Source organism: Myxine glutinosa, chromosome 13 (genome assembly GCF_964187855.1).
Source record: "Myxine glutinosa chromosome 13, kmMyxGlut1.1, whole genome shotgun sequence".
Taxonomy (NCBI): Eukaryota; Metazoa; Chordata; class Myxini; order Myxiniformes; family Myxinidae; genus Myxine; species Myxine glutinosa.
The window spans coordinates 58,445,849-58,457,981 of NC_136273.1; the positions used below are offsets into that span (position 1 = coordinate 58,445,849).

The 12,133-nt window shown below is 47.1% G+C and overlaps 1 protein-coding gene across 6 annotated transcripts in view; it reads right to left on the minus strand.

Moving 5' to 3' along the window:
• Positions 1-12,133, minus strand: part of LOC137415455 (coagulation factor X) — an 80,616-nt gene that overhangs the window by 19,965 nt on the left and 48,518 nt on the right. For all 6 annotated transcript variants that reach the window (XM_078767549.1, XM_068101037.2, XM_068101034.2 and 3 more), the window contains 3 exons: positions 9,708-10,165; positions 9,266-9,383; positions 8,447-8,655 (listed from right to left, as the gene is read on the minus strand). In XM_078767549.1, the coding sequence (XP_078623675.1) occupies positions 8,447-8,655; positions 9,266-9,383; positions 9,708-10,165 (785 nt within the window). The remainder of the gene's footprint in view (positions 1-8,446; positions 8,656-9,265; positions 9,384-9,707; positions 10,166-12,133) is intronic.

The window sequence follows — 12,133 nt, forward strand, 5'->3', positions numbered from 1 at the left end:
GCGGAGAGGTGGCGCTGTTGGCGGGCCGACCAAGGCTCCGTGACCTTGGCCATGGCGTAAACCAACGGCTTGTGGTCGACGAACGCCGTGAAAGGTCGGCCCTCCAGGAGGTGGCGGAAATGGCGGACGGCTAGGTGTAGACCGAGGAGCTCCCGGTCAAACGTGCTGTATTTGAGCTGGTTCGGCCGGAGCTGCCGGCTGAAAAAAGCGAGTGGCTGCCAAACCCCGTTCACTCATTGCTCATGTACGGCGCCCACCGCATAGTCGGAGGCATCCGTGGTGAGGGCGATGGGAGCGTTGAGCACCGGGTTAGCGAGCAGTGTTGCGTCGGCGAGGGCCTGCTTTGAGCTTTGGAAGGCCGCATCCATTGCTGCGGACCAGGCGATGTCGTGCTTGGCTGGCTTGCCCCGGAGGGCTTCGTAGAGGGGCCGCATGAGTTGAGCAGCGCGGGGCACGAAGCGGTGATAAAAATTCACCATTCCCAGGAATTCCTGCAGGGCCTTTATGGTGCGGGGACGCGGGAACGTGGTGATGGCCTCGACCTTGGTTGGCAGCGGCACGGCCCCGTTCTTGGTGATGTGGTGGCCCAAAAAATCAACGGCCGTCGTACCGAAGTGGCATTTGGCCGGGTTGACGATGAGGCCGTGCTCGCTGAGGCGCCCGAACAGTGTTCGGAGGTGGAGGAGGTGCTCGGCCCGGGACGTGCTGGCGACGAGGATGTCGTCCAGGTAAACGAAAAGGAACGGCAGGTCACGCAGCACGCAGTCCATCAAGCGCTGGAACGCCTGAGCCGCGTTCTTGAGACCAAACGGCATCCGCAAGAATTCGAATAAGCCGAACGGCGTGATGACTGCCGTTTTAGGGACATCGGCCGCCCTGACAGGTACCTGGTGATATCCCCGTATGAGATCAATTTTCGAAAAAATGACCCGTCCCGCCAGACGCGCGGAGAAGTCTTGGATATGCGGGATCGGGTACCTGTCGGGGGTGGTAGCGTCATTGAGACGGCGGTAGTCGCCACACGGGCGCCATCCACCCCCCGGCTTTGGCACGATGTGCAGTGGCGAGGCCCACGCGCTATCGGAGCGCCGCACGATGCCGAGGTGCTCCAACGCGTCGAATTCGGCCTTCGCCACGGCGAGCTTGGCTGGGTCGAGGCGGCGGGCCCTGGCGTAGACCGGCGGGCCCGTGGTTGGTATGTGGTGCTCGATCCCATGCCGTACTGCGACGGCCGAAAACGTCGGCCGCGTGAGGGCCGGGAACTCCGTGAGCAGGCGAGCAAACTCGTTCGCCGCCGGGACGGCGCATGCCAGCTCGGTCGGCGCGGAGCTGCTCAATGTGCATACCAGGGAGCTGAAGGTTTCGGCATTGATTAAACGACGCCGTTGGACGTCCACCAGCAGTCCGTGTGCGCAGAGGAAGTCGGCGCCTAGCAGAGCCATGGGCACGTTTGCGGTTACAAATGTCCAAGCAAAGCGTTGGCCGCCGAAGCAGAGGGTGACGTTGCGCGGGCCGAAGGTGCGGATGGTCGATCCGTTGGCCGCAACCAAGGAGGGGCCGCAAACCGCGGACTGCCTGTCCTGGTCAGAGGCGGGTATGACGCTCAGTTGGGCGCCGGTGTCGCACAGGAAGCGCCGTCCGGACGCTTTATCCGTGATGAACAGTAAGTTGCCCGTGTGGCCGGCGCTCATGGCTGGTAACGAACGCCGGCCCGGCCGTTTCCCGGCCTGCCGAAGGTGCACGGGGGTCGGCATGTCCGGGCCTTCTGTCCGAACCTGGCATGATAGTAACACCACGCTTGGTCAGTTGGAGGCCCCGGTCGTCGTGCTGGAGGTGGTCGGCTCGGTGTAGCGGCCGCCAATTGCGTCGGCAGTTCGGTCGTCGACCGTGCCGGGTGCTCGGGCGCCATGGGTGTTGCGTCGGACGGCGGTGGGTCCCATGTCGCCGCTGCGATGCGCTGACCTGCGGCGGAGATCTTGTCGGCTTCTCTGGCAAGGGCCCGGGGATCTGTGATTGTCGTGCTTGCCAGGGCGAGGCGTACCGGGTTAGGCAGCTGACGGAGGAACAGCTCCCGGAACAGGAATGCCGGAGAGTGCTCGCCGAGCAGTGAAAGCATGTAGTCCATTCGCTCGGAAGGGCGCGTGTCGCCGAGCTCGGGCAGGTCGAGCAGGCGCCGTGCGCGTTCTGCCGATGGGAGGGCAAAAGCGTCGAGGAGAAGCTTCTTAATCGCGCCGTATTTGTCAGCGGCTGGCGGGCTCTCGAGGAGGCTCAGGGCGCGGGCCGCGGTGGCTGAACCGAGCGCTGCTACCACATGGTGGAAGCGGGTGTCGTCGGCCGTGATGCCTCGCAGGGCGAACAGGGAATCCGCCTGTGCGAACCAAACCACCGCGTGAGCCTCCCAGAAGGTAGGCAGTTTAAGGGCGACTGCCGTGTCCATCACGTCGAGGTCACCAATGAAGGAGCTGGGGCTCCCACGTCGATCGGAAGAATGGACGCGACAAAAAGCTGGAATTCATCCGAGTTGCTTTAATCAAACCAAACACTCAGGCACTCTGAAAAGCCCGTTTATCGGGCAGCAATATATATACATATTATCCCGGAGCGTTTGCCCAGGAAAGGCGAGAGGGGGCGTGGCCCAGCGTCCTGGCTGCGGCCTGGCAGATTGAGGGCGAGCCTGCCCGGGCATGCCCGGGCATGCCCGGGCGTCCCGACCGAGGCCTGGCAAGTTGAGCGCGGGCCTGCCCGGGCGTCCTGGACGAGCCCGGCATGGTGATCGCTCCGCGTCCTTGATAGGTGCAAGGCGATTGTGAAAACCCAGCGGTAGCCGCTACAGTATAATAATACAATAATACATGTGTCCCAGCAAACTAGACTCAGCAGACTGGTTCTAATGATTACTTATAAGTTGTCACGTACTATGTTTGACCTTATGGATTGTTTCTCTTTTCTGGCAGATGCAGAAGCTTTGAAGTACTATTTACTGCCCTAAAACAAATGATCAATCTCTATTAACATCGTTACCAGAAAAAGAAATGTGTTCTGTCTCACAAGCATTTCAGTGATTGGTACAGTATGTAAATGCAAGCAGTGTTATTATTAACAATGTTCTTCCAAGGAGCTTAAGAGTGAGCGATGAAATCAATTGCCTATTCATCTTCTGCATTATCAGAGTCTTCTTCAATGTCATCCATGTCATTTTCAGTAGGGACTGAATTCTTGCAGTCTATACACTTGCATAGATCTGTACAAGGTATATTGTGGTGTCTACAAGAGCAGCGGCCCTTTCCTCCTTCTTTGGGGTCCTCACAGTTTGTCTTCTTGCAACTACAGTGTGTGAGCTCCAACAGAGTGTTTGGTGCAGGAGGAAGATCACCCCACACAATCTCCAGTTCGGTGTCGTTGGTGACTTTCCATCCATGATTATGTGGGCTCGGGATGGTGGGAAATTGTTCCAAACATTTAGTGTGCACAGCAGCTTGGTAGTTAGCTCTCAAAATATGTTTTTGCAAGGAGTCCCTGGTAGGGGGCATGTTCATCTCAGCTTTGACACCCATCAAAAAGTTATTGTATCGAGCTGTGTTCACGTCAGTGCAATCTTGATCATACAACTTGCACACAAACCTCTCCATCATGTCACTCAGACTGGCATCTAAGGTAAATGCATTTCCCAGCTTTTTGAAGGCTTCTTGGAAGTCTGTAGATTCACGCAATAGTTTCATTGCCTTCTTCTTTGACCGCCCATAAAAGGAGCTCACAGAGTCACATCCAGTGAAGCAGTGAAGGCCAATGAGAGCATCTGTTATATTTTGCCCAAGATAATCTTGTATGACACTCAGATTCAATGTGCGTTTCCCATTTCCTCTGCCAGTATGAAAGAGAAGCTGTGCACTAGTCTTGTGAGCTTTAGCCACACCAATAACAAATACATCAGTATCTGGGCTCTTGATGATGACAGAGGGGCATCTGTTTGAAGAAGATGGGAGAGAAGCAGCAGCATACTGGCAGTGTAGGAAGAGTCTTGTGTCAGCTTCCTCGTGGTTGCATTCAAGTTCTCTCACAGCAGTTACTTCCAATGCACCAGCAACATTACTGACAGAATGACACTCTCCATCATGTGCCATCACAACGGTTACATTTTGAAGGACATGTCCAGAGCTTTCACTCCACAGCTTGAAAAGAAAACGTACCAGGGCTCCCTTATTTTCATTGCATGACAGAAATTTCTTCCATTGCTGTGGGACTTTTTGATCTGCTGCATAGATCTTTGTGATCTGACTTCCAGTAGCTGCACGTCTTCCTCTCTCTGTCCCTTTGATGCTGAGCTGTCGGTAAGTATCCACTACAAAGTGAATAGCATCACTGTGGGCACTCCTTGCCAGGTCGATAAGCTGCTTGAGTATGTGACTGGCAAGTTGGCCAAATGTGGCTGGAAGAGCTCTTTGTGGTAACTCGTGCAGCATTGCCATACCATCTATAATCCACACACTTCCAAGTGGGATGCCTTCCACCACAGGAGGTGGCTGAACACTTGCTTCGATGTAATGTAGCAAGCTGGACTTGGTAGTCTTGGTCAATGTTCCATCTACACAAGAAAGGGAAAGCGGCAGAGGACCCAAATTGTAGGACATCATGTTCTTAATGTCTAGCTTTCTCACACTGGCAATGATGAGAAGCCTTTGGAACAAGTTTCGATCAGCTCGTATTGTAACCTCCTTCCCCATCACTTTTGACTTTGCAGACTTGCTCATCGATGCAAAGGTTTTCTTTTTTTGCTTCTTCAGAACTTTGAAGATATCTCCATCATCCTGTAGTCGTTCTTCACAGAAAGTTCTAAAAGCTGCATCGCCACTTTCATAAGCTGTTATATAATCATGTGTTACATCAGTTGATGCTGTGGCTCCGGATGCAATGTGAACTAGCCCTTCATTACTTTCTTGGAAAGGGTTGATCATGGCTTCAACAGTTTCAACTACTGAACGGATATTCCTCTCATCTTTCATCATACGTGCAGTACTGAGATCTTACTTCACTCTACTTCTGTCATCCTTTCCTGCCATCTCTTCACAGAGCTTGCTGATGGCACTCCGTTCATGCTGGGACAGTATCCAGCGGGAAACCGCACCCTTGTTTCTTGTGAAACCAACCATGCCTCCTTTCGTCTTGGAATCCCTGTTGCAGGTTTGCTCAATGGTCTGGTCACATGCTGTTCCACAGAACCCATGGTCAGTATGACGCTGTACCGCAAACTTCCCTTCCATGAAGGCCTCATGAACTGCTGGATGACTATCGGGTAGCTGACACATTTCCAGCCAATACACTGGCAGGTATCTTGCATAATTTGTATGATCATATGCAAAAAACCAGGGTATGAAGCTGCGAATGGCTGACAGATGGAGTCTCCAATCGCCTTGCCTTGTTGCACGCACAAACAGAAGTACGAATTCCATCATCTCAATGTATGATGACCACAGAGCAAATGTTGGCTCCTTTGCCGACTGATGCGACACAAAATTGTCATAAGAGGTAGCCACAACCTGGAACTCCTCCGATCTTAGGTACTCTTCAAATGATGGACCAGGAAAAGACGAGTTAAGCTTGAAGAGGACATCACATGTCACTGCGTGTTCTACCTCTGAAAGGGAGCTCATGTACGCTTGCCAACGTAAACGCTGCATGGCCTCCATAACATACTTATTAGCTCTTATGCTGCGATTGTAATGGTGTCCGCTAACAACTCCATTAATTGAGCCTTGAGCTACAATGTTTGACTCGATCATCACATTCTCCACCCCGGCATCTCTGAATCGTTTTCCAATGCATGCCAACATAGAGAGTACAGTATGGAATGCCCCAAGATGAACAATGATTCGATTGCAGTACGTCTCATTTACCCATCGAATCTGTTGTGCCTTTGAATAAATTGCCTGATCAAAGACAACAACAACTTCTTTCTGCTCAAGTGCATCAGCTATGGAAAGACTCTTGGCTAAAATGGTATTGACTGTGTCATACTCTGTTGGGCTTATATCGATGATGGGCAGGTAACCAATTGCAGACTGTTGTGGAACTGTTTTGCTTAGCATGATATTAAATCCAGTCCATCCTGGGAGAAGTTTGTCACCTACATCAACTGTCTTCATCACCATATATGATAAATCCAGATTGCGTGGATGATTCTGGGCTATCATGTGTTGTTCTCGTCCAAGGCTGATCTTCTCACCAAATGGCTTGGGTCCAGTCTTCTTGCTGCCAAAGAACGTCTTGATGTCAGTGGGGGGAGCTTCGAATGATCGCTTACGGGACTTGGGTATGGTCACCTTTGGCGTTAAAATCCCTTCATGCGGCTTGGTGGAATGTTGGATGATGATCCCATTCGTATTATGTGTTGAACCCTTTCCAGAAATGGTTTCTTCACCAAAGTCATTGTTGTCAAAAACAAGAGTAGTGAAGATTGACTGAACTCCAGCTGGAAGAAGGTCATTTCCTAGCGCAAGTTGTCGTTTGGCAAGGGCAGTGTCATGATCTAACACCATTGTGTTTGATACACAGTGACCCAGTCCATTCAGGATTCCTATCAGCTTTGCTGAACCAGTGAAGTGTCTCACTGCCATGGCCAAGGAGGTATGCTTTGGCAGCAACACTCTACCCTTTGTCTTTAAGTACACAATGTCCTGTGCAATAGAGAGCAACCTTCTTTCTTCGTCACTTGTAACTGTGACCCTCTCTGCACCTACAGGATCTTGGCTAAGACCTGAAGACCATGCAAGGAAGTTGAAAAGCTGATATGGAATGATGTGATTGGTGGTCTGAATATGTAGGTCTTCTGCAGTTGGAGGCCATGTCGAACTTGTTTCAATGCTGTCCAGAGAACACTTCAAGATTTGTGCAGCAGAATACAAAGTTCTCAAACCATCAAGATCTACACATTGACTCGGTGTCATTTTTTGTCAAGATCTACACACACATTCGGTGTCACACACTACACAAATCGTTTTTTCTCATTTTCTCTCTTTTGTGCAAGTTATATTCTTGACGAGTTTCACAAACTTACTGAAATATATTTATATACATCATGTTAGGATATTATGTAGTTGCAGCACGGTGGTCACAAAAGTGAAAGATTTTCGGGGTCAGCATGCAGTCTAATGAGCGCACAGCTCCTTCCGGATTTAAGTCCACACCGGAAGTTATGTGAGTAGGTCCCACCGCCGGCTTTACCTCGTGAAAAAGTTAATCCCGCAAAGTGAATAGCACAAGAGATGCTGATGCCAGGATTGCTGCACGGTACCAACAGTGATTCCAACTTCCTCTTCCCGCCACCAAAGCAAGGTAAAAGCAAGCCTCCACTGTTTAGTTGTTTTTAGTTTACAAGTCCATTAGTTGTTGTTGTTTTTTGGGGGTTTTTTGTATACAAGATCGAGGCTCGTGTCAGAGCTAACATCAATCACAAAAAAAAACGGACACACAAAACATACAAAAAAGGGAGCGGGAGGCAAGATGGGGAGAGAGAGGGAGAGAGAGGGAAAGAGAGGGAAGCACACAAGTACAAGAGCAGAGAACAGGGACAACGGGTGATCTGTGGGAGGGAGAAGGCTTGGGGGGAGGAGGCATGGGAAGGCGGGGGGTGGGGGGGGAGTATAAAACACATGGACACTGCTGGAACTTCCAGGAAAGAAAGAAGTCGGTATTTCAAAAAAAAAGAAGTTGATTTGGGGTGAATTAACGGGGGTAGAAGAGATCAAGGTTTTGGATGGGGGAAGATAAGAGATTGTGGTGAACAGCCGTTTTAAAGACCTGGAGGGTGGAGTGGGATTGAAGAGAGTGAGGGAGTTTGTTCCAGAGGTGGGCGAAAAGGCGAATGAAGGATTGAAGGTGAGCAGAGAGCCTAGATTTTGGCAGTTTAACCATAAGAGGGTTGCTGGCAGATCTTGTGCGACCTGTAGGAATATTTGGGGGACAGAGCACAGAGAGAGCTTGGGGAGCAAGGCCAGATAGTCGTCGGTATAAGACAGAAAGACATGTCCGTTGTTAAAGACAGGTAGTTGCGGTGTTATTTATAGGTGGCAGCACGCACTGACCTGGTGAGATGTTTGAAGATCGTGGGGGTATTGTAAGGTGGAGAACGTTGGTGTACATCGAAATATCTAGGATAATTTATCAATTTTTGAATATTTAAGCCAAATTCGACGTAAAAATGATTTTTTATTTCACATGGCCTCACGCCTCCCCTGTACCCACCTAGGGCCCCCCAGGGGAGGTGCCCCCCCCCCGGTTTGGGAACCAACGGTGTATAGTGATGTTTGACGAAGAAAATATCAATCAAAAACGGATTTTAAAAATCAGGTTTAACTTAACGATATCAAACTCGGGTGCCGAAGGACAGGGTTGGTCAATGTTGTCAATATTAATATCAGTGTCAATATTGTCCTTTCTTGCTCTCGCCTACCTTTTTTCCTGGTGCAAGGAGATGTTGAGCTAGGGTAGTATCAGGTAAGCATGCAGGTATGGCATGGAAGTTTAACTTGATAGGCTTTGCTAGTCGAAGTAATGTGATGTCATTGTCGTAGGTATCTGGGTCGAAGTCAGGATGTCGAATGGATCGTCGAACGGTGACTTGCTGCTCCCAGCCTTCGGATCTCCGCAGGTCATGCTCTCCTGGTGGGAAACATGAGAAGATAATGAGTGATGAGCTCCTACAACTGTGTGTCTGAGTTATCCCGCAGCACTCAGCCACAGAACCACTCTCGGTATCACTAACAATGTCCTGATGAAACGGAGAGACTGGCAAAGAGGTTTGGGTGATGCTGACAATGAGGTCATACCATGTTATGCCCTTCTGCCAGGGCTGGATCACCATTTTGTGAGCCTGATGCCAAAATAAATGGTGGGCCAACATTTGGAAAATAAAAGAAAAACTTCCTTAAAACTGCAAGTGCTCAAAAGCAATTGCCAGCCTCAATTTGGCAATTGGACCTGAACAGTGATGGCGAGCTCTTGTTATAGTGAAACAAGGGTCCACAAGTTGCACCTACAGCAGAATATTGGATAAATAAAGCAACCAAACTTGATCTGTGTTATTATAAAGACCGCACACAATTCCCCTTCTTCACAATGAGTATGACTGGATAAAAAGGCTTTTAAAACCAGACATGGAAATGTTCCGAAGGTGTGGAATGGATTTTGTTGGCCAAGAGCCATTGGTCATACGGTTGCGATTCGAGGCCACTATTGCTCGACCTGCTCCACATCCCCGATGAGGACTCACCGATACGCACGGTGATGCGAGGTGTGTGCAAAACGCAGTGCGCCGCGGTGAGCACCCACAGGTCAGACAGCAACGTCCCGGCACAGAACGTGTAGCCATTTTGATTAAGGAGTAACACCTGTCGAGAGAAAGTCACCGGTGTTGGACTGTGCGATCAATCTGAAATTGGGGAGAAGCATAGGAATTGCAAGCATTCGTGTGTACGACTAGTTCTTCATTCCGCATTGGAATGAAATGATCATTTATAAGCACATTTTAGTATCAACCTCATTCTTTCCCAACTAACACAACAACGTTGGGCCAACATTGGGGCAACGTCAGCTCCGTCGTTGGGCCAACATTGTTGTGTTTGCTCGATATTACCTTCTTTTATGTATAGTTGTTATTTATGATCCTCATTATCCTACAGGGAAGCATTGGATAATTTTTTTTTTAGTCTAACCTGCCAAGGACACTGTCCTGGTGGACAGATGCTTCCTCCAACGATTCGACCGGGTTCCTCCTCGTGCATTGCACGGTTTTGGATGGTGGATCCATTATCCAAGGCGTTGTATGGAACTTCATCCAATGTATCTGTCTCGTTATTCTTTCCACCTCCTCCATCCACCACGATGTCCTTGGTTATGCCTGTGCTTTTCTCCATGACATTTCCTTCTGTATTATTAATTGTTGCATTGCTCTCATGCACTGCTTCATCAGGTTGTTCCACACCTTCACCGATCCCAACCTCAAGATCTCCCAAAATTCCTATCGTCTCGTCAGGTATTACAGTCACAGACTCTTCTTTGGCGATTTCTGCTTCTTTGTTCTCCATTCCTTCCACATTTTCAGTATATTCTCCTTCATCGAATGCTTTTCGAAAAGTCGACTCGGAATCTGGTCTTCCACATACGAACAACGCTGGGAAGGTTGGAAAATGTGGAAAACCCAGTCAATAAACAAAGACAGCATTATTGGGAAATATAATATTTTTAATCGTTAAAACTTAACCTGGTTATTGAAAATTAAGCCACAAATGAATTCGCATTCAAGATTTTGCCGAAATTGTCTTCATCGCTAATTAATTATCTTCATTCATTCATTGCTAACTTGGGTAACCCCCGCTCTAGCAGGGAAAATGGCCTTAAAATGCTTGTTGTTGTGTGTATTCATTGCTAACTCATTGTCTTCATTCATTCATTGCTAATTCATTGTCTCAATTAGTTCATTGCTAATTCATCGTCTCAATTTGTTCATTGCAAATTCATTGTCTCAATTTGTTCATTGCTAATTCATCGTCTCAATTTGTTCATTGCTAATTCATTGTCTTCATTCATTCATTGCTAATTCATTGTCCACATTCATTCATTGCTAATTCATTGTCTCAATTTGTTCATTGCTAATTCATTGTCTCAATTTGTTCATTGCTAATTCATTGTCTACATTCATTCATTGCTAATTCATTGTCTTCATTCATTCATTGCTAATTCATTGTCTACATTCATTCATTGCTAATTAATTGTCTACATTCATTCATTGTTAATTCATTGTCTTCATTCATTCATTGCTAATTAATTGTCTACATTCATTCATTGCCAATTCATTGTCTTCATTCATTCATTGCTAATTCATTGTCTTCATTCATTCATTGCTAATTAATTGTCTACATTCATTAATTGCTAATTAATTGTCCACATTCATTCATTGCTAAGTCATTGTCTCAATTTGTTAATTGCTAATTCATTGTCTCAATTTGTTCATTGCTAATTCATTGTCTACATTTATTCATTGCTAATTCATTGTCTCAATTTGTTCATTGCTAATTCATTGTCTTCATTCATTCATTGCTAATTAATTGTCTACATTCATTCATTGCTAGCCTGGTTGTTGGGCTAGCGGCGAGGGTGCCAGCTTAGGATCCTAGGATCCTGGGTTCGAATCCCGGTCGATCGCTGAATTAACGCCAGGGGGGTTGACTCAGCCTGTCATCCTTCCGAGGTCGGCAAATTGAGTACCAGTTCACTGGTAATGCCCTGTTTGTCGTAAAAAGTGACAAAAAGGGTTGGCGGCAGGAAGGGCATCCGGCCGTAAAACATTGCTTCAAAAAGGGGACCAAAAAACAACAACAACCACGGTCCCCGAAAAAGGCCAACCCCTGCTTGCGGGGAAAAATGGCCTCTAAAGGTGGTTTTTTAATTTTATTCATTCATTGCTAATTCATTGTCTCAATTTATTCATTTCTAATTAATTGTCTCAATTTGTTCATTGCTAATTCATTGTCTTCATTCATTCATTGCTAATTAATTGTCTACATTCATTCATTGCTAATTAATTGTCTACATTCATTCATTGCTAATTAATTGTCTTCATTCATTCATTGCTAATTAATTGTCTACATTCATTCATTGCTAATTCATTGTCTCAATTTGTTCATTGCTAATTAATTGTCTCAATTTGGTCATTGCTAATTCATTGTCTCAATTTGTTCATTGCTCCTTCATTGTCTTCATTCATTCATTCCTAATTAATTGTCTACATTCATTCATTGCTAATTCATTGTCTCAATTTGTTCGTTTCTAATTAATTGTCTCAATTTGTTCATTGCTAATTAATTGTCCACATTCATTCATTGCTAATTAATTGTCTACATTTATTCATTGCTAATTAATTGTCTACATTCATTCATTGCTAATTAATTGTCTTCATTCATTCATTGCTAATTCATTGTCTTCATTCATTCATTGCTAATTAATTGTCTACATTCATTAATTGCTAATTAATTGTCCAAATTCATTCATTGCTAAGTCATTGTCTCAATTTGTTCATTGCTAATTCATTGTCTTCATTCATTCATTGCTAATTAATTGTCTAAATTCATTAATTGCTAAT